Source organism: Gossypium hirsutum, chromosome A04 (assembly GCF_007990345.1).
Source record: "Gossypium hirsutum isolate 1008001.06 chromosome A04, Gossypium_hirsutum_v2.1, whole genome shotgun sequence".
Taxonomy (NCBI): domain Eukaryota; kingdom Viridiplantae; phylum Streptophyta; class Magnoliopsida; order Malvales; family Malvaceae; genus Gossypium; species Gossypium hirsutum.
Genome location: NC_053427.1, coordinates 87037113 through 87061659, shown reverse-complemented (window position 1 = coordinate 87061659; position 24547 = coordinate 87037113). Strand labels below are relative to the sequence as shown.

The following is a 24547-nucleotide window of genomic DNA, read 5'->3' as shown; positions in this document are numbered from 1 at the left end:
CCTTCCTTTTCATTTTTAACAGTTTATTTATTTAAACTATCCTCCATACTTTAATTTGATTTCAATTTGGCTTCTTTCTAAATTCATTTAATTGTTTTTATTTTTATTTTGTTCTTGTTTATTATTCGTATAGGTTACAACATCTGCACCATTTACCCACTTATTTATCATAATTTTGATAACCGTATTTTCATACTTTGTATATTATTTTTTATGAATGTTTTTATATATATACTATTATGTAGATATATACATGTACTTTATAATAAAGTCATTTTTTATTTCAAGCTTATTATTAATATTATATTATTTTATATACAATGAAATTTTCTTTAAACATATTCTTATCTTATATTACGTAATTCTTATAATATATCTTTTAAATCATCGTTTTAAAATTCTTCTTGCATTAAGCTATTTTAATATTCTTATATATAACCTCTTGTCTAAACATTAATATATATATACACATATACTTTGTATTAAAGCTGTTTTTTATATATATGTATACTAGTATCAACCTTATATTATTTTTATACATGTGATTCCTTAAATAATTTTCTTCTTGTATTCTATTATATAATCTTACGAAATACATCTTTTAAATTATTACTATATATGTATATATATAAATTCATCGATACCTATATTTGATCTATATATTATTAAACCCGTGTATTTTAATAAATATTTTTGTTATTCAAATATGCTTTGTATATATATTTTACATAAAATTCGAGTTATTTTATAGCCATTTATATTAGTACATGTTTTGACTTACATGCATTATCAAACCTACATTTTATATACATAGGCTTCTTTATACATAAGTATGCTTTCAAGTCCATCATAATTTATAATAAAAATAACTCAATCTTGAGTACGTTTCTATGGTATTTTTTACAAGCAATTATTTCTAGTTTATTTATATACATATATATAATTTATGATAAAATCAATCTTTTTTACATAATTCATATTTTAATTCTATGTTATTTTTGTATATAATTGCTTCAAAATTCACTCAAACGTATATATATATTCTTAATTTTTCTTTTATAAATTATTTCAAACTCTAGCTTATATTATTTGATTGTTAGTCCATCATTTTTTAGTCCATTATTCTTGTGTCGTGTTGATCCTATACCGTTTGGTATCCCATGTGCTAATTATCTTCACGATATTTCTTGTATATTTGCTACATCGTGCTTGCTCATTTTTATATATTATCACATCAATTATTCTCCATGCGTGATTGTAATCGGATTATGTTCCTTAGGTTAGTTATATTTAATTTCTTTTTAGGTTCACTAATCGATTGTATCTCATACACATATTGCCCCAAATTTTATGATTAATTTCGTCTTATTTCAAATCGAATTAATACGTTTTAAGCTAGTTTTATAATCATTCATTCAAAAATTCTTTAAAACGAAGGGGATATTTGATATTTGGCAATTCGCGGGATCGTGCCCTAACGTGCTGGGTTGCAATTTCGCGTTTGCTCAAAATAATCGAATATCACTTCAAAATTTCACTTATTTCTTTTAAAATCCCTTAAACGAAGGTGATGTGCGATATTTGGCAATTCGTGGAATCGTGCCCTAACGTGTTGGGTTGCAATTTCTCGATTGCTTAAGATAATCAAATATCCCTTCAAAATTTCACTCAGGTCTTCTAAAAATCCTTTAAAACGAAGGTAATACTCGGTGTTTAATAATTCGGGAATCATGCCCTATCGTGCTGGGTTGTGATTTCTCATTGTTCAAAATAATCGAATATTCCTTTAAGTTTTCATTCATGTTTATTAAAAACCTTTCAAAACGAAGGCGATGTTCGATGTTTGGCGATTTGAGAATCGAGCCCTATCGTGCTGGGTTGCGCTTTTTCATTTGTTCAAAACAATCGAAGATCCCTCCGGAATTCCACTCGTATTTCCTAAGACGAGGCAATGTTCAATGTTTGGAAATTCAAGGAATCGTGCCCTACTGTGCTGGGTTTCAGTTTTTCGTTGGACCAAATAGTTGAGTATCCTTTTGTGATTTTCAAATTATAAACTTTTGGACGTCGAAACGAGAAGATTTTTGGCAATCAACTCGGGTTATTCAAATGATTATCGAAAAGGAACCACATTTCAAAAATGTTTTACAAAAGGACAGTATTTAATCGATTTGGTACCAATTTTGGGCGTAGTGAGGGTGCTAATCCTTCCTCATGCGTAACCGACTCCCGAACCCATTTTCTCAAAAATTCGTAGACCAAAATCGTTGTTTTAGTAAACCAAAAATGTTTTATTAAAATAACCAAATTCTTAGGTGATCCGATCACACCAAAACAAAAGATCAGTGGCGACTTCATGTTTTATTTTCAAAAAGTCGATTCCCCTTTTTTATTACATTTAAAATTTTGAAAAAAAGATGGTTTCGACAGCCGATTCGCAAGGTAAGGTTTGCTTTTTCCCCTCCTTTGTTTTAAAATGAAAATGATGAAAACAATCGATGGAAAATAGATAAAAATGACAGAAAGATTAAAAAGACTAAGAAAGATCACCTCTTCAGAAATTGTTTTTGAATGTTTCTATTCAGTTTTTGTATAATGTATGTGTGTTTGCCCCCCCTCTTTTTTTCCATGAACATAGGGCTTCTATATAGCCGAAAATAAAAGAAAAATACAAGGAATTTTTTGTTTTTTTCTCTCAGCTGCTGTTTTGCTGTGCTATTCTTGTTTGTTTGCAGGTGTGTGTGGCCCGTGGAGGCCATACGGTACTAGGTACGGAGGTATGGAGGGGGCAGTCGACGTTGGAGGCTGCTAGGGTTTCCAGTGACCAAAATTTTAGGTTGTTTGGGCTTGTTTTGGGCATTGGGCCATTGTGTTGGGCCCGGACGGATTTGGCCCATTACAATAGACATATATATATATTAAAGATATATACATATATAATAAAACATATAATAATAATAAAGATGTAATATCATAAATAATATTAGAGTAATACTAAGTATAATATAATATAACAATAACTATAATAAAGTACAAAAACTAAGTAATATACATTATTTATATTAAATATAAAATAGCAAAATTAAAAAAAAATAAAAAAATGAGTAAAAAGGACTAAAATTGAACTAAAAACTAAATTTTGCGGTCAAATCAGAAATAAAAAAGAGAATAGGGGCCCCTTTGAAGTGCGCGAATGATATGGGGGACTAAAAGGGAGGTTTTCCCTTCCCTCCAAAACACTGCACTTAAGAGAGGACCAAAATGAACACGAAACAAAATCATGGGGCCAAATTAAAAGCACAATAAATCTAATTGCAAAACCATAAAAAAGCGGAGGGGCTAAAAATGCAATTAGCCCCTCCAATGAAAAACACGCGGATCTCAGCCTATTGGGTCGGGTCAAATCCGGGTCGCATCAAAACGACGTCGTTTTGGGTGTTTAAGGCCAACCCCAAAACGACGTCATTTTAGGGGCGTATATAAGTCAGATTTTTTTTAAAAATTCATTCTTTCCTTTGCTTTTTTAAAAAAACTTCCTTTCCCTTCTTTTTTTTCTCTGCAGGTTCAATGGCCCGGTCAGCAAATCCGGTGACCCGCCACCGTCCACCGCTGCATCTCCGCCGTCACCGGCCACCGCGCACGGTGGCCGAAAAATCGAGAAGGTAGGTTTTTTTATATTATATTTGTATTATTATTTTTATATATTTGTAATATATATATTCATGCAAACGAATAAATTCAAAAATAAAAAAATAAAAAAAATGAAAAAAAATAAAATCACCTTGGGTTTTGGGCTTGATCTTCAGTATATTTTTTTGATTTGAGACTATCCCCGAATGTTTTGTATTTTTGCAAAGAAAAAAAAGAGGCCCCTTTTGTGTTATATTTCTCTAGCTTTATAGCCAATTTGGATACATATTATATTGTTCCTTTGCTACTGCTCTGTGTTGTCTGTTGCGTGTTCGTCTCTCTTTTGCAGGTGATGGAACGGGAGTAGGTGGTGGCAGCAGGCTAGGAGGAGGCGTGTGGGCATGCTGGTACGATGGCTGAACTTAAGGGGGGCTAGGGTTTTTCTTTTTCTGATTTTGTTTGGGCTAGGGTTAGGTTAGGCTATTGGGTTTAGGTAATGGTTAGGTGGGCTGAAATTTTGGGCTTCGAGTTTTAATGGGTTTAAACTTTGTTTAGGTTGGGGTAGGTTTAGTGGGTTTTGATGTAAACGGGCCAAAATTGACCTACAACATATATAGGTATGTTTTTAAATCTATTATGTATATAATCTATAATAAAATTAATTTAATCCTATACATATTATCATTTCTATGTCGTTTTCACATGTAATTACTTTTAAATTTATATATATATATATGTGTGTGTATGCTTTTAATCCATTATGTATATAATATATTTTCTAAAATTCTATTTATCATGCATCTTGGCTACCTATTCATGTTTATATATTATTAAATTCTCCTTTATTGTATGTTTTTTTAAAATGTTTTGACACCTTGTACATTATTTGATTTTAATATATTTATTTTATAACACGTATTTTAATAATTATGTATATATATTTCTAGTTTGTTTTTACAAATTATTTTAAATTCATCAATTCATACATTATGTGTATTATGTCTTCACCAAGTCATCATTATCTTAAGATTGTCTTATATCACATTAACTTTTAATTGCTATTTTGCTTTATACATCTTGCATCGATTGTTTTATATTGTGCCATACATTGTCGTTGCATATTATTTATTCATTGTTTTGTATTATTATATCGATTATTTTCCATGCATGATCGTAATCGGGTTATATTTTTTAGGTTAGTTTTACTTAATTATTAGTTTGTTAATTGATTGTATCTCATGTGTGTACATCATCCCATATCATTGTTTTCCACTTGGTTTACGAAATTTGGTTTTATAAGGTCCAAATCTTTAAGATTAATTTCGTTTTATTTCAAGTTGCATTAACGCGTTTTAAGCTATTTTTATAATTATTCATTTAAAAATTCTTTAAAACGAAGGCAATACTCGATGTTTGACAATTCGGGAATCGTGCCCTATTGTGCTGGGTTGCGATTTCTCGCTTGTTCAAAATAATCGAATATTCCTTTTGTTTTTCACCCATGTCTTTAAAAATTCTTCAAAACGAAGTTAATGTTTGATGTTTGGCAATTCGGGGAATAGTGCCCTATCATGCTGGGTTGCGATTTCCTGTTTGTTCAAAATAATCGAATATCCCTTTAGAATTTCACTCATGTTCTCTAAACTCTAAAATAAGGCAATGTTCAAAGTTTGGAAATTCGGGGAATCGTACCCTACCGTGCTGGGTTTCGATTTTTCATTGGACTGAATAATTGGGCATCCTTTTGTAATTTTCAATGTATAAGCTTTCGGAAGTCAAAACTCATCGTTATTTTCGGGGGTATAAAGGATCGTGTCCTATCGTGCTAGATGTGATGCTGCATTCCTCCGAAACAAGAGAATTTTGACAACCAACTCGAGCCATTCAAACGCTTCAAAAGGAATCACATTTCAAAAACTCTTTTAAATCTCAGACATAAGGACAGTATTTAATTGATTTGGTACCGATTTTGGGCGTAGTGAGGGTGCTAATCCTTCCTCATACGTAACCGACTCCCGAACCTGTTTTCTCATATTTGCGTAGACCAAAATCGTTGTTTTAGTAAGCCAAAGTATTTTATTAGAATGACCAAACTTCTTGGTGATCCAATCACACCTAAATAAAAAGATTGGTGGCGACTCCACGTTTTATTTTCAAAAAGTCGATTCCTCATTTTTCTTTAAATTTGAAAGATGGTTTCGACACTAACTATAGCTCCTCCCCAACCCATAAATAAGAAAATAATACGCTTTAGCGCATTGACAATAATACTCATACCAATTGAGCTAAGACTTAATCGAGATTTATAGAATTTTTTCTAACTAATAATATAAATGATAATAATTCAAATGCTTATATCCATTTATAGTAAATAAAATTAAATCCGACTGTCAAAATAAATTATATATATTTTAACTATTAGTACTTCATATTGTGCCTTACCAATTATAAAAAATTCATATATATATATATTTAGTTACAAATATGTTTTCTACATTGATGGTGAAATTAGTCAAATCATCAATTTTTGATTTATTTGTTTATCTTATTTAAGATAAATAAACTATTAAAAAATTTAAAAAATAAAAATAAAAAAATTATAAAATCTGGATCAACAAATTCAATCACCGATTTAATTAGTTTATACTATTCATGAGTCAAATGATTTTTATTTCTTTTGGACCAACTGTAATCAATTCTCAATTAGAACCAATCCAATTTAAGAAAATATTGAATATTTCATTCTGCTATCAAATTAAAATTTGAATTTATTATAAAAGATAAACACAGATCCACATGAAATTAAATTAACTTATCGAAATATTATCTTCCCATATAATACTTCAACCAATAATAATAAAATGCAAATTTAATTAGTAATTGTTCCTCAAAAAAAATTGGTAAAAGCATCATGGAGGGCCTTGTACTAAGAGTCGAATTGTGTTTATCCCCTCTACTAAAAAATGAACAAATTAGTCCTTATACAATAGATCTAAGAGCAAATTAGTCCTCTGTTAAAAAATCCATCAATTCCTACTACTAAAAATTGGTCCCTATACATTAACATAAGGTATGGCACACTATGTGTAACTATTTGTATTCTGTCAGCCACATCAATTTTAACTATAAAAGTGGATTAAATTTTTAATAGAAATAATCAGTTTACTACTTGATCTAATATAAAGAGAATAATTTATATGCAATTCGACTTTTAGTAAGAGGTGAACATCGTATTTTTACCCAAAAAAAAAAAAAGGTAGTTGTTATATGCTGGAAGAGGAAAATAAGATGATTAAAACTATGGAAGAACAAAAAAAAGACCAAGGAGAAAAAATGGGACCTTTCCAAGAGAATAGGCAAGAGCAGCACCGGTAACACCGGCGCCGACTATGATAATATCCGTAGTGCCAGCACCCTCACTATTTCCAGTTTTGTTTACACTGTTCCCCTTTGGAAACTCCATTGAAGCTGCTCTTTTTAGCTTCCTCAGTCCCCTAAATCTTATGAGGGAATTGCAGTACAAGAAAAGGAACCCCAAAAGGGAGGCTATAACACCTCCAACTCCAATTATGTACTGCTCAGCCATTGATTTAATAACAATGTGTGGAACGAATAATCAAGAAGAACATGATTTATAGAAGAAAAGGGAGGAATCGAGGGTGAGTGAATAAGCACGTGTTGGGATATCATTCTATTATTGTTGAAGGAGATGCTCTCCAAATCATCTCTAATTTGGAAGACAGTAAACAAGAGTAGCCAAACATATATGTGTGCATGCTTGGAGAGCATGGGAGAATTTTCCCTAAATGTGAGAAGGCAACTCCTTTCACGTCAATTTTAAGGGTGGCCATGATCTCTGGTGATGGTTCATCAAAGGTAAACATCTTTAGTAAATAGATAGAAAATGTCTTTAAAAAAAACGAACCTCTTCTTTAGCAAATGGAAGGTATTTGCGATTAGGGATTTTGGGAGATTAAAAACATCGAAATAGGGTGTGAGTTACTGAATTATTTTTAGTTTTTTTTAGGAGTTTCAGTTTTTTATTAAATTATTTATTTAATATAAATTAATTTTATAATTAAATTAATTATCTGGATTGGATTGAATTTTAAATGTTTATTTAGGTTGGGTTAGTGGACCTGTGCTAGGTAGTGGCTAGGGCTTGGATGGGTTGTAGGCTGCTAATATATATTTTATATAATATATATTATTTATTTTAGTTAATTCAATTAATTAACTGATTCTGAATAGAATTAATTAATAATCAAATTTCTAAAAAATTATTAATTGATTTCCGTCTGAATTAGATTGGTTAATGAACGGATTAATCAAATTAGATTGGTTTGGTTAGTTAATTCGGTTTCAATAGAAATTTGAACACCTCTATGTGATGTAACATTACATTACCAAAACAACCCAGGCTAACTTACATTTTGAACACATCAGTCAATGTATAGTAATCATTTCAATTCATTTATTTCATATAACATATTCATACACATTCTTAATATATAATATCATAATTTATCAAAATGTGAGGTTGATTTAAGAGTTAAGATTCGAATTCAAACTCAATTTCCAAGTTTTCACATGATATCTTGAGACATGCCACATTTCATTTTTGAGAATTTTGCTTCGATTTTAGCATATCTTGGGACAAGGTCTTTCATTTTTCGAGATTGACGTCACCCATTTTCTTATTTTAGCTTTGATGCATCATTGTCTCTAGACATGTGTCCAATTGTCTTAAGACCTAACAGGTTAGTCTTGCGACCAAGGCCATTTCAACATCCCAAATAGTAAACACTTATTCTTAGGGTTTTAAGACATGTTCTTCTTGTCTCAAGACTAAATAGTAAAATGACCCTATTTACTTAATTTTAAGCATCCAAACCATACATATAAAACCATCAACATACCTAAACAACATGCCTAAACTTTACATTAATACAAAAGCCTCAAATTGACACATATAAACTTAATCAAACATAAATTCATAGTAATTTATGCATCAATGCCCAATCAACTAATTCGCATATTCAAACTCATATGAACTAACAGAATTACCTATTGGTCAAACGATGAAATTCAACTTTATAAACCATATAGGCCAAGTTACCAAGCATGCCAAAATGCAAGCTCAACACCAAGTCATAAATACCCTAGGTACATGGTGTATAGCCCAAACTTATATATACATACAAAAGAAGTAACAAGATGTATCTCGAGTTAAGCTGTTGAGTTGGATGCTTGATCAATTTAAATCTATGTTTACTTACGTCCGAGACCTACACATGAAAACAAACATAACCATATGCTGAGTGTTGAATACTCAGTAGTGCTAATATAATTCAAATTCAAACATATTGCATTAAAAATAAATAAGCAATATAATTCAAATTCAAACATATTGCTTTAAAAATAAATAAGCAAGTATATATAACACCTGCAACTCCAACTATATATACTGTTCATCTATTGATTTAAGAACAATGTATGGAATGAATATTTAAGAAGAACAACATTTATAGAAGAAAGGGGAGCAATTAATGACCAGTGAGTGAAGAAACACCGCCTGTCTTTGTACTTCATATCTCTACTTGTTTTAATCTAGCGTAAAGGGGCAGTAATTTATAATTTAATTTGTTTGTGTTCATGTGTCATGAGCTGCAGATCAAAGCCTATAATGAATGTATACAAAGCATCACATAGAGGTCAATTGATTAAATGGGGTTCATTTGACCCACTTAAACTGGTCCGATTTGTAGAACATATGGAGAAGCCCATCTACTTGAAGTCTTGGTCGCCGTGTGGAGCACTCTAGTAAAACTAAAGTTACCAAGGTAAATATTTTGTAATCCTAATGGATAAGATTCTATAGAGTTTAAATCCCTTAGGACTCTCATCTTGATATGCTTAGTTTTCTAGTGGCTTTTCTATTTGTTTTTTCCTTTTTCGTTTGAGAGTTTGCTTCAGTTTTTTTTTGCGCCTTAGAGAATTTTTGTGATAATTATAAACTTTTGAGAGTTTGCCATGTGACCCACACGGGTATATGGTAGGCCATGTCAATTTTCACGAGATTACACATCGAACTGTGAAAAATCACGATTTTTAGGTTTTTTGGGCATTTTAAGACGTATATATGACAAAAATAAGAAGAAAGGAGTGAGTTGTTAGAGAATATTCAAGAAAACCACTAGATAAAACACCAGTAAAATTGATTTTGAAGCAGATTTCTGTCAAGATTGAAGATTCACATTGATTTCTTAGGAAATTGTCATGAGTTTCTTTATTTCTTTTGGTTATACTGTATCTGGGATGATTTTATTTTCAAGCATAAACTAATTTTCTAAATACCTAGGGAGATGAACCTTGTGATGGATTATGTCTTTCAATTTTTATTTTACACAATAAATACTTTGTAACACCCCCAACCCTATCACGTCACCGAAACAGAATTATGGAGTATTACCGGTCATTACAATTCGATTACAATTAAAACATAAATAATTATTACACAGTTCATAAAGTCTTCTTATTGTTCCTTTAATGGGCCTCGAGACCCGAGATAGAAGATAAACATAAATCGGAACTGTAACACCCCCTACACATATTCCGAGCCTAGAATAGGGTACGAGGCATTACCGAACTTAATATGATCAATCATGTAAAAAAAATCAGCCATAAAATTTCTTCTAAATTAAAAACTTTCATACATATGTTTAACGTCCCTTATATGGGCCTACGAGGCCCAAAACATACATTCAGGGTGGTTCGGGACCAAACCGTAAACATATGAAACTTTTGCAACACTTAAAAAAATTTTCACACTTTGGAGAGTCACACGCTCGTGTTTTCAACCCGTGTAACTCTCTGTTTATAACTTCATCACCCTTGTCAGTTGTACACTTCATATAAATAACAAGAAACGTGTATGGGCTTAATTCTCATTAAATTTCTCATATATATACAAAATTTCACGTTATGTAACCATACAACATATATCAGCCATATCTCTGTAATCTAAATATATTTTCATAACAACTTAGCTTGATTTCATACTATTTCATATTTAAGCTTAAATAACCAAAGTATTTGAAATATCATCTTTATGCAAATAGTACACATAAGGTATATAATTCTATAATTATGAATAAAAACATTTATCAAACATTTTCCATATTCATATATCAATGTCTCATGTCTCCATATATCAATAACCGCCATTTTCATAAATTCCAAGTTCAATTTCATAATTATTTGTCTCGTGTTCAATTTATTCCATATCGGAATTTTATTCATTAAAACATTTGAATTATCAATACATATGGACAGTACATTCAAGATGAACAATTATATAATCACAAATGAATTCATTTATCAAACAAGTTTTATACTCGTATCTTATCAACTCGTACTTCCTTGTATCACATAATTCCATGTAACACTTACCAAACTTTGTCAAATTAGTAAACGTCTTACGGAATTGAGTACTTCGTTTTCTCGATGCCATAGTTCAACTATGGTCTTACACATCTTCACATAATGATGCCATAGCCTAGCTATGGTCTTACACATATTCATATATCGATGCCATAGCCCAACTATGGTCTTCCACGAATCACATATCTCACTGATGCCATATCCCAGATATGGTCTTATACAGTAGCATATATCACACAGATGCCATATCCCAGATATGGTCTTATACGGAAATCACTTGTCACTTGTAGCCGAAGCTACCACTATTCACTGATCAAGTAGCCGGAGCTACCATTTTTCATTGATCAGGTAGCCGGAGCTACCACTTTTCACTGATCAGGTAGCCGGAGCTACCACTTTTCACTAATTAGGTAGCAGAAGCTACCACTTTTCACTGATCAGGTAGCTGAAGCTACCACTTTTCACTGATCTGGTAGCTGAAGCTACAACTTTTCACTTGTCATTTGTCATTGATCAGATAAGTGTAGCCGAAGCTATCACTTATCACTTGTTGCCATGGTCCAACCATGGTCTTTTCCTTCAATTCATCTTGTCACTGAACTCAAATGCTCAATTTGATCATTTATTCAATTTTCATGCTTTTACATTATAACGATTTTATCATCAATACATATAAAATAACACATCATGAAATTCATAAAATTAACAAATAATCCCTAAAATTTAGCCATATAAACTCACAAGTTCAATTTTTGTATTATAACGATAATCATAATTTCATAATAAATATTCCAAATAAAACATTATATCATTTCTAATCCAACACTTATCAATTATAATCAGGCATGTGATTAATTTATACACGATTCATTCATATATTTTTGTATATTTTCCTCCTCCTCCTCTCCATCCAAATCCTTAGTATAAACAACACACTTGTAGGTAACATTATCCATAATTTTCACTATCTACTTATGTGAATATTCAAGCTGTCCATCTGTGTCATAGTCACTAAATTATTTTTATCTTGAGCTACAGAACTCAAAATTAAGATCCATAAATTTTCTCAGAAATTAGACTCATATGTATTCTTACCATAAAAATTTCATAATTTTTGGTTGGGCCAATTAATACAATTTATTCATTGAAGTCTCCCCTGTTCTGCTGTTTGACAGTTCCGACCCTTCTTCACTAAAAATTAATTATCTTCTCGTACAAGATTCGAATGATGTCCTCGTTGTTTCTCTTGAAAATAGACTCATTCAGGATTCTAAACATATAAATTTAAGCCTCTAATTATTTTTATCCAATTTTTTATGATTTTCCAAATTCAGAACAGGGGAACCCGAAATCATTCTGACCTTGTCTCACAAAAGTTATTGTATCTCATAATTTACAATTCCATTGCTTACATAATTTCTTTTATAAGAAAATAGACTCAATAAGATTTAATTTCATATTTTATTCATCCTCTAATTCGATTTCTAAAATTTTTGGTGATTTTTCAAAGTTAAACTACTGCTGCTGCCCAAAACAGTTTTAGTGCAAAATGTTGATTTCCATTTCACCCCAAATTTCACAATTCATACAATTCAGTCCTTGCTCAATTAACACCTCAATTAAGATAATTTTATCAATTAATACTTTTTCTAGACATTATAAGTTATTTCATAACTATTTAAATTCATAATTTTCACATAAAACTCTAACTTCAAACTCTTTTACAATTAGGTCCCAAACATTCACTTTCTATTCAATTCTTTCAATAAAATCAGAATATAAACAATTTAAAACTCTAATTACATGCCAAATCATCATATACTTCCAGTACTCATCCATAACAACTTCAAAAATTAGACATGAAATCAAAAACTAATGAAATAGTAAGTTGGACCCAATTGTAAAAGTACAAAAACATAAAAATTTCAAGGAGAAAGCAAGAATTAAACTTACATGAAGCTAGAGTATGAAAACCAGCTTGAACCCTCCTCCATGGCTGTTTTTCAACTGATGAATATGAGGAGAAATAAAGAGAATTCTAGATATTCCAATTTAGTCCCATTTTTATTTAGCCAATTTTGGCAATTTTCCAATTTTGCCCTTATCTCACCCATTTCTTGATTTTTCTCAGCAATTGCCGCCCAAAATATCTCCTCATTTGACAATTGAGCTATTTAATCCTTTTAGCAACTTTTACACCCTTTTCAATTTAGTCCTTTTTATTTAATTAACCATCCAAACGTCAAAATTTTCTGACTAAATTTTATTACTACCTCACCAACACTCCATAAATATTTCTAAAAATATTTATGGGTCAATTTATGAATTCGAGATCTCGATACCTCATTCTCGACCCAATTTACCTAATTAATTCTTTTAAATCACCAAATTCACTAATTCAAAAATGCTTTTATATTCACATTTGACTCATAGGTATTAATTTATTAAATTTTCAACTCACCCGTCGGATTTAGTGATCTCAAATCTCTATTCCCGATACCATTAAAAATTAGGTTGTTACAGGAACTCAATCGGAAGCTTATAAAATTTTTCATAATGTTCTTAAAATTTCCTTTAATGAATAGTACCACACGCACGTGTGGCCTAGGAGGCACTCCCGTGTCTCCATAACATGCCCATGCTGTCACTCCGTGTGACTCATACGGCTTGGACATGCCCGTGTCCTTTACCCACGTACAACACTGCCTTATTACTTATGAACAAACTAATTTCACACGGCCAAGTCACACGCCCGTGTGCTCAGCCCGTGTGGTATTCTGTTTTACAAGGTTTAGGTACAGGGGACACACGGCCTATCAACATGTCTGTGTTCAAGCCGTGTGTTTTACACGGTTTGATCACACACCCATGTGACAAGTTGTGTGGACTCAAAATGAACCTTATAGTTCAAGTTTTCCAACCCTGCAAACCTTGAATAACAAGCAAATTTGAATATAATCTTTCAACTAGTTCAAAACATGATTAAACATATTTAATACACATTTATTATACTAATATAACAATCTAACATTAGTATATTATCGACCGTTAAACAAAGCAACTTCAAATTTATACTTAAGAACCATTCAAATTAGTTCAAAATGAACTATGTTATATCATTCACTTTACATCTATGAGCTAGCTATTAACATTCCTCACTAATTTCTCTTATATTCAAAATAATATCAAAGACAACCTAGGTACATGCCATTCCTAAGGATAAGATACATCACCAAATATTTGAGTTCGGGAGTTGGCTTGGATGCTGAGATGATAGCCACTTTGTACCTAATCTGCGTACGAAAACAAACCGTACGCTGAGTATACACTCAGTGGTATTTCTGTAAACCAATACTTAATATGCAGTTAAAATATAACCATAAATTCTAACAATAAAAACTTTATAAATTATCATTCAATTATCCTTATATCATAGTAATAATTATCAATAAAATCATATTCAATAAGAAAATATAGTAACAACAGTATCTTTCTATGTTCAGTACAGTAATTTACCCTATTAACATAATCCGGACATGGACGGATATAAGGATCCAACCCACACATCGGGATAGTATACAGTGTTTCATCGACCGAAGCCGGAATACACCGTAACAGTATCAGTAACAGTAACAGTATCGGTACACAGAGTACCTCATCAGAACGAATCTGGAATAGTAACAGTAACAGTATGGCACACAAGGTGCCTTATCTACACAAAGTCGAATATCCTTGAACACTTCCAATCCTATGACATGCCAACTATATCCGACTAGCCCGACACTGTTAATAGGGTTTTCATTTCACTTTCAATTCTTCATCATCAACCAATATACATTTCAATTCAAATATACATTGTAATGGGCCAAATCCGCTCGGGCCCAACAACCAAAGAATAATCCCAAAACAAAAAATAATATATAGTCCATTAAATGTCTATTTACAGACTTTGGTCCAATACATACCCTAGACCCAATAACTAAAACCCCACGGCCCAAGGACTGACCCAATACTCGAAATGAGCCCAAATGGCCCAGAAATTTTAGAAACCCTAGGGTTCCTTTCTTTCTCCTGCGCTGCAACAGCAACCTCCCTACGCCTTCGCCTCCGTACTCCTCACGCCAAGCGCCAGCACGCCTCCGTACTCCTCACGCCAAGCGCCAGCATGACACCCGTAAACGAACGCGCACCCGTACCTGCAAGAAGGAAACAAAAACAGCAGCGAATAGAAACAAAGACATATTGTATATTTTCGGTTTATTTTTCTTTTCTTTCGGCTATAAAAGCCCAACTTTTAGTCCTTGTAAAGGTTACGAACGCACATTTACGCATACAGATATTGAATACAAAGCAAGAAAACAGAGGAAGGTGATTTTCCTTTCTTTGAATCTCCGAATTTGTTGCGTTTTTCTCTGGATCTATTCATTTCGACTTTTTTTTTTCATTTTTCGCATCAAAATAATAAAAAAAGAAAAGAAAAGAGTGAAATGAAACCTTACTTCGCAAATCCTCCGTTGGTTCTTCCTTGCCTCGTCGAAGTTGAAGGTGGAGGAGGAATCTTGAGGCCAAAAATCGTCTTCAAAAGGCGAATACGCCTGTGGTTGGGGACAATGAGGGTGAGGGCCAAATGATTTGGCTAAAGGCCGCCTAAAAAAAACAAAATGGGGGCTAGGGTTTTGAAATGGCTGAATAACCAAATTTAGGGTCTTTTAAAGGTCTGAATACGGCGTCGTTTTGGGCCTGATTCAGTGGCTCCAAAAACGGCGTCGTTTAGATGTTGGAGCTCCGCGCGTCGACCGGTCCCAGGACCCGGATCCGCGCCTCTGTGCCTCGAATGGGGAATTTGCAATATCAGTCATTCCCTTTGTGCGCGCATTCCATTGGAGTCCTTATGCGATTTTAATATTTGAACTTTATACTTTTAGTTCCGTTTTGATTTCAATTTAGTCTTTCCTTTAATTTCAGCAGTGTATTTTATTTATTAAATACCCTTTTAGTTTATTTTTCATTTTAATTGAGTCCTTTTAATTTGTGTAGTTCATTATCTTTTTAATTCGTTTAGCACTTATTTTATTTTTATATACATTTTAAATTACTTTGACAATTCACTCTTTTTTTATAAAACTATTATCTTAAAATTACTTTGTATATCATGTTGTTGTCAAAATTTTGTATAATATTTAATTTATATTTAACTTATATTAATACATATATGATTTATGACAAAATTAGTTTTATTTTATACACATGATTAGTTTCACGTTATTTTACACATATAACTTCTTTTAAATCTGTTTATTTGTATTTCCCTTCAAATTTATTTCGTATCTAGTTTATTCTTTGAAAAAATATGTTTTATTACTTTCTTGTTATTTAAGATTATTTCATATATATGTATTGTTATACTCTATATTAATTTGTCATTCTGTCATATATGTTGTCATTTCTTTATTTTTATTATATCTTCATTATATTGTTTACATTGTCTTTTCATTATTGTATGTATATCATCACCATTAAATAGATATGTTTTTTTAAAATATTTTTGCATGTCATTTGTTCCAAATCTCTTCTTTCACTTGTAATATTATTTATTAGTTTTATTTTTATATATGCAAATCATTTCAAACCCTCTCATATGTTGCTCATTTATAATTTTTCATATTAAATAGTTTTCAAATTGTTTCCATGTTGTTTTGTATATTATTTATATTGTTTTGTTATAAATTTGTTTTCATACTTATATATACGTAAATGTTTCTTATATTATCAGTTTTGAATGGTTGAACATTGTGTTTTTACATGCATTGTTGATCTTCTATTGTTTTATGTATTTTCCTTTAAATCTATTTCATTGTACATTTCCTTTTAAATCAATATTTCTATATATACATATATATATATTAAGAAAATTTTTATAGTTCATTACACAAGAACATACTTTATTACATATTCTTTTGTTATTTAAGAACCTTTCATGTTTTGTATATTATTTAAGTTTTCTTTTATTTTGTATGAATATTGTCAACTTAAGATAGATGTATTATCTTGCATGTTATTCGATTCAAAATCTTTTTTATATTAATAATTATTTATATAGTATTTTTATCCATGTAAATTATTTCAAATTCAAGCATGTAGTATTCGTTCATCGATTCATCATTTTTTATTGTTTTGCATCATATTAGTTTTATTTTGTTTGGTACATTATATGGTAATTGTTTTTATGTTATTTCATGTCTATTGGTTGCACATTATTAATTCGCCTTCTTATGTATTATTGTATCAATCGTTGTTCACCCATGCATGTTATCGTTGCATTATTTATTTGTTCATTATTTTATATTGCCATGTTAATTATTCTCCATGCATGATTGAGATTCAGCTATATTTTCAAGTTAGTTGTACTTAATTGTAAATGTTTGTTAGTTGGTTAAATAAATTGTATCCCCCCCCACTCTTCCGTTGTCGTGTTTTATGCGTACACATATTACCCAATATCATCGCTTTCCGCTTGATTTTCGAAATATGGTTTTATAAAATCCAAAATTTATGATTAATTTCGTCTTATTTCAAATCAAATTAATGCGTTTTAAGCTAGTTTCACAACTATTAAAAATTCTTTAAAACGAAGGCAATACTCGGTGTTTGATAATTCGAGAATCGTGCCCTATCGTGCTGGGTTGTGATTTCTCGTTTGTTCAAAACAATCGAATATTCCTTTAGGTTTTCACTCGTATTTATTAAAAACCTTCCAAAACGAATACAATACTCGGTGTTTGATAATTCGGGAATCGTGCCCTAACGTGTTGGGTTGTGATTTCTCGTTTTTTTCAAAACAATCGAAGATTCCTTCGAAATTTCACTCACGTTTTCTAAAAACCCTTTCAAACGGAGGCGATATTCGATGCTTGGCAATTCGGGGAATAGTACCCTATCGTGCTGGGTTGCAATTTCCCGTTTGTTCAAAATAATCGAATATCTCTTCGGAATTTCACTCGTATTTTCTAAGGTGAGGCAATGTCTGATGTTCGAAAATTCGAGGAATCGTGCCCTACTGTGCTAGGTTTCGGTCTTTCGTTAGACCAAATAGTTGGGCATCCTTTTGTTAATTTCAAATTATAAACTTTCGGACGTCGAAACAAAAAGATTTTTGGCAACCAACTCGGGTTATTCAAATGTTATTAACAAGAACCATATTTCAAAAACATTTTACATAAGGATAGCATTTAATCGATTTGGAACCAATTTTGGGCGTAGTGAGGGTGCTAATCCTTCCTCATGCGTAACCAACTCCCGAACCCGTTTTCTCAAAAGTTCGTAAACCAAAATCGTTGTTTTAGTAAATCAAAAATATTTTATTAAAATAACCAAATTCTTAGGTGATCCGATCACACTAAAACAAAAGGATCGGTGGCGACTCCACGTTTATTTTCAAACAGTCGATTCCCCTATTTTTTGTTAAAATTAAAATTTTGAAAGATGGTTTCGACATTCATAATTCAACACTATACTACAATATCAATACTTATCTTAATTTCAATAGCCATACATAATATCAATAATATGTATCAAAATAACTATTAAGTTTGGTTATAGAAATACAAACCGTGGTTCTTGAGTTTACTCGTTATCTTCGCTCACTTTCTCTTTTTCCTTCTTTGATGACGTTTCTGGTGCTACGTTAGTTACGGAAAAATTACCATTTAAAATCATCAATACATATCATTTAATAACACACTCTTCTATTTTCCATGTAACTTTTACATAAATTCCAATTTAGTCCTTCCACCATAACCAATCTTTCTCTTCAAATAACTCTCATATTTTCATTCAATTATCACTTTAAACCATTCCAACTCTTAATATTCAATATAAAACATCAATTCTACAATTTAAACAATTTAATCTCTACTATGACAAAACTTATATCTCTCTTTACAATTCAATCCTTCTCCCACTTCTAACTTGAATTCCTATCAATTAAACCCATAATTCTTCAATTTATTCAACTTAATCAACATCTAAAAATTCAATAACTTTCTAAATTTTAACATAACTTAAATAGTATCTCTTCCTAGGATTCCATAGACACCAATATTACAAGAAAAGAAATTAAATTGACTTACCACTTAAAGCTTAAAACTTAAAACTCCAAATTTCCTTTTCTTTTCTTTCCCTTTTTCTTTCCTTCAATTTTCGTTACTACTCTGTTCTGTTTCTTTCTTTTATTTCTTTATTCTTTTTATTTATTTTACTTTATATTATTATATTATATTTTTAATTATAATTATTATTTCTTAAATAATAAACAAATACATATATATACATACATTTGTACCAATTAAAATAATACTCATGTATTTATACTTACCATTCACTTGTTACATAAGGCTTATTTGCTAATTTAGTGTCTTGACTTTTCTATAGTTTATAATTAAACTTTTACCGTATATTCAATCTAGTCCTTTCACTAAATTAGCCTTAATTCAAGCTAATTCACTTAGCTAAAAATCTAATTAATCACACTACTTACTTCGTAAATATTTCTAATAATTATTTACAAATTTATCTTATAAAAATGGTAACATGGAAAAACACTTTTCCAATACTCATAAACTTTGGGTCGTTACATTTAGTTTTTTGTTCTTAATTATGCGTGCTTAATTCTTGGTTTAATATTTTTAGATTATTAATCCATGTTTGATGTGCTTAAATCGGAGGTTGAATAAACCCTATTTAAGGGTAGATCTTGCGTAATTAAGTGGAGTTGCATGCAATCCTAGAAATAAGACAATATATATCTAACGGATTAGAGTCAAATCTAATAGGGGAATCCATAGCATAAATTAATACGATAATATGAGTTTTAATTAGAAAGAAATTTCAATTAATCAGCCTAAAATCAATGCTCTTATGCTCGAATGAGATATTTGTATAATTTAAGTGTTTATACGGATCAATATACTAAATAGAAAAAGCTGACTTATTTTTGTTTACTCGGCAATATAAATTTATTGAAAACAAATCTCTTATAGAAGTGCTACAAATTCACACAAAGTTCAACATGGCCTGAACCAGCAAAGCACCTAAAGACATTATAGCTAGTGTTTGAGTCATGCAAAAGCTAACTCATTTATTTAGCATTTTAAACATCACATATATAAATAGCACGAACACAGAAGATTATCCAGCTAGCCTACCTAAGAATGCAAGTAACAGATATATGAGATTTTGTTATAAACATAGAATTGTTCCAACAAATACTGCTAATTAATGCATGAAGTTTTTTTTGTCCTCATTTTCAGGGGGAGCTCTATAATATGCTGGCACAGTTAGAGGGAAGAATGTTTGTCTGATTCCTTCGGAGTATATGTAGGGGAGAAGAATACTTGATGCCAACTGAAAAACAAGAAAATATTTTTATTAATATGATCCTATATCATAATCATATTTAAGATATTACATATTTATATCATGTTAATATATAAATGTTTGGTAAATATACTGACCCAAAGGAATTCAGCCCCATCCCACAAGCGTTTGGGAGAAGGAAATGGAAGTAACAATCGGCCGATGCCATATATTGCAATGGAAAAGAAATGAAATGCTATGCTTAATGGACGAGGGCATAAACCAAAGAGCATTGCTGATATTCCATATGAAAAGACCCCTCCAAGTCTCAAATACCCGAGAAAGGTGTGCTGCATATTCTCCATTGCAGGATTGGATGAGGCACTGAATACCTTCTGTAGGACATTAGCCAGTATATTTATTGTAGATGACATTGGCTGCATGTAGTTAAAGGGCAAAATTATACCGTTTTCATCATTGCCATTCACTTTCAAAATGCATATAAAACATGAAACTACATTACCTTCCTCAGAGTATAAAAAGATTCGAGATATTTGGAAATGGTGAATGCATCGGATAGATCATGCAAGGGTCTTAGAAGATCCCTAAGTATAACAACATCAGACAGAGCAACAGTCATTCCCCCTCCGGTTATAGGGTGCCGCATGTTGAGTGCATCTCCAATCAAAAGCGCACCAGGAGTCAGGTGTGGAGCAGCAGCCATGATTTTAGTCGGCATTATTCTTATTTTACCCTTCTTCTCTATTGCAGATATAAAGGAATTGTACACTTCAGGAAAAACCTGAAAGATATTATAAGCCATACAGTTAGTCCATAAATTAAGCCAAATTCCCCTACTGAATGAATAAAATAAAGATCAAAATATACCTTGGGAGCCACCAGAGTTTTCAAGTAACATGCCATATCACCATTGGAAACTGAAGGTACCTTTTCACTAGGAACATTCACCATGCAACGAATTTCAGTGCTGCTAATTGGATACCATATGATTGGTGAAGGGTGTGCCAATATAATAGCTCCATAATTTTTTTTTGGAAGGCTACAGTTTGTCAGTGTAAGAGCAACAAGATAAGAGGGTATATCAACCTGCAGAAAAAAATATATAGACCTTAATACATTTTCATAGAATAGAATTTAACAAGTCTAATAAAAGTTTTAGTCCCTCTATTATCCTAAAATTGGAATTTAATCCCTTTTCTTTAATTTGGAAAGAAAAAATGGCCTCTTGCTTTTAAATGTTATTAGTAGATGCAAATTGATAACACAAATAATTGTTGCCATAAAGTGATGACATTGACATTTTAAAAAAAAATTTAATGTCAACATATAAATTTATTGTTAATTGAATATGGTTGAGAATATGGTTGATAGAAATTTTAAGTGGCCTTCACTGTGATGGACTAAAAATAAAAACAATTTTACTTCATTACTCTAACAAAAGGCAACTAATGATGTTATCATTTTGCACATTATAAAAACATTATAAAAAAAATAAATGAATCAAATTAAGCTAAATTAAAGTAGAATGTTGAAATATAAAATTAGAGAGACGAAAACCATAATTAGACCAATTTAACACTAATTCTTAAGCATTTTTACCTTAGGATAGCAAAGAGAGCGTCTCAAATTTGAGAAACAACCATCGCATACAATTGTGAGAGGAGCGTAAGCTGTCAACACTTGACCACTCTCATTTTTGTAATGCACTCCTTTGACAATACCATTTTCTTCAATAAGAGATGTTACTGTCCCTTGTTCTAGAGTTACACTACATTCTCATAACATCAATGCATTCAAATTGGATCTTGTAAAGAAAAGTATAATTTCAAGTGTATTATTTCTAATAAATTGTTGTAACAAGTTGAAGCAAAGTAATACATATAGAAGTAAACTTTTAAATTTTAACCTTAACCTAAAACCTAACTTAATCAATTCAAACCTAAACTTGACTTGATTTTATTATAAAGGATCAACAACATGAACTTCTCTAACTCGAACCTTATTTCACCCTAACATAAATTTTTCGCTCCAACTTGAAATGATTCAAACAACTTGAAAGACCAGAAATTGAGGTGGTTAAAACCTAAAATGACATAAACCTATCATAACTCGACCCAAAAAACTCGAGCTTCAAACCATTCTAATCTGAACTCAAAATGACTCGAGTCCAAACCTAAAGTGACTTGAATCTAAACACACTAATACCATATTTACTCAAAGAATTTTGAAACTTGAATGGCTTGATCTAGATTGACATGACCCAAAATCTATTCAACTAACTCAATTGCCAAGTCTAATGATCAAAACAAAATGCAAGTCATTTAATTTATTAAGACAAACGTTAGACATCTTATGTTGAATTTGAAAAATGATTAAGAGGAAGGGGAGAAAATACTTGTGAAGAGATGCAGCTTTCTTTCGCAGCCTTTGAACGAAACGACCATTATGGGAGGTTCTTCCTGAAATATGAGACTGAAACTTTTCCATTGGATAAGATATGGGAGTCTCCTTTCCATTCTTGTATAGACTATAACCCAAAAATTGTTGAGCATCAATCTCATCTACACAATCTATAGTACCAATATTCAAAGTAAAAAAAAAAAGTTATTGTATAAATAACTAACATTGTAATATTATATTGCATCTACTATTTAAATCCACAATTTTCTTGTTTACCCTCAAGGCCTAATTCAATTAGCTTTATGTAGCCCCCTGGTAATAGAACTTCACCAACAATTCTATTAGGCGTATTTAAGTCCCTCTCTATCACTTGCACTCGACGTCCGTCCTGTAACATGAAAATTGTGAAGAATTGTGAAGAATTGTTATGTATGATATCATGTTAAATTCAAATTTGAAGACAGATGAGGTTTTGGTATTGTTACTTAAGTGAGAGGCTCTGGATTTTTAAGTACCTAGATTCGAGTTCTATCATATATAATTGCGATACGTGAGTTTCTTATTCCATCATGTGCATATGACATGTATGTTTTTCTATTTTCGTCCTTGTATAAGTTTAATTCCACACTATAATTGCTTGGGCATATATTATACTTGTGTATGTACTCTATTTGTAGTAGTAAATTTTCAACAACAACAAAAATACAAAACGGCATTATCAAGTCATGGAATGTGCTTAAATTATATTTATAAAAAAGACTTAATTGACAAATTGCACTCTAAACAATACCTCTTTTTTCAACTTGGTGTCTAAAATTTTTTTTAGTTAGAATTGAAACTTAAACTATTGCTCCATTACCCAAATAATTTCAAATCTTAACATGATAAGAGCAAATTGGTTCTCTGTTAAAAAATCCATCAATTCCTACTTTTAAAAACATATAGCGTGAGGTACACATGGCATGTTATGTATAACTATTTGATTATTCCATTAGCCACACTAATTTTAACCATAAAAATAGATTAATTAATTTTTAATAGAAATAATTCGTTTGCTACTTAATTTAACATAAAGAGACTAATTTATCAAATTTTTGAATAAATAAGGATATATGTAAGTTGACTCCTAATAAGAGGCCATCATGGTATTTTTACAAAAAAAAAAAAAGAAAAAAGAAGGTAGTAATTGTTATATGCTGGAAGAGGAAAATAAGATGATTAAAACTATGGTAGAACAAAATAAAGAACAAGGAGAAAAAATGGGACCTTTCCAAGAGAATAGGCAAGAGCAGCACCGGCAACACCGGCGCCGACTATGATAATATCCGTAGTGCCAACACCCTCACTATTTCCAGTTTTGTTTACACTGTTCCCCTTTGGAGTAGCTGCTCTTTTTAGCTTCCTCAGTCCCCTAAATTTTGTGAGGGAATTGCAGTACAAGAAAAGGAACCCCAAAAGAGAGGCTATAACAGCTCCAACTCCAACTATGTACTGCTCAGCCATTAATTTAATAATAATGTGTGGAACGAATAATCAAGAAGAACATGATTTATAGGGGAGGAATGGAGGGTGAGTGAATAAGGACGTGTTGGGATATTATTCTATTTTGTTGAGGGAGATGCTGTCCAAATCATCTCTGATTTGGAAGACAGTAAAAAAGAGTAGCCATCACTATGACCGCAAAGCAACGCAGTTGATA

The 24547-nt window shown here is 31.2% G+C and overlaps 1 protein-coding gene across 1 annotated transcript; it reads right to left on the bottom strand.

Moving 5' to 3' along the window:
* Positions 1–20086: 20086 nt before the first annotated feature.
* On the bottom strand, positions 20087–24547 carry LOC107934890 (squalene monooxygenase SE1). Its single transcript, XM_016867411.2, has 8 exons — positions 24115–24547; positions 23125–23236; positions 22844–23018; positions 22048–22216; positions 21316–21534; positions 20951–21229; positions 20586–20864; positions 20087–20475 (listed from the first exon to the last, which is right to left on the bottom strand). Exons 1-8 carry the CDS (start codon positions 24349–24351, stop codon positions 20347–20349), a joined length of 1599 nt encoding a protein of 532 aa, XP_016722900.1. The 5' UTR covers positions 24352–24547; the 3' UTR covers positions 20087–20346.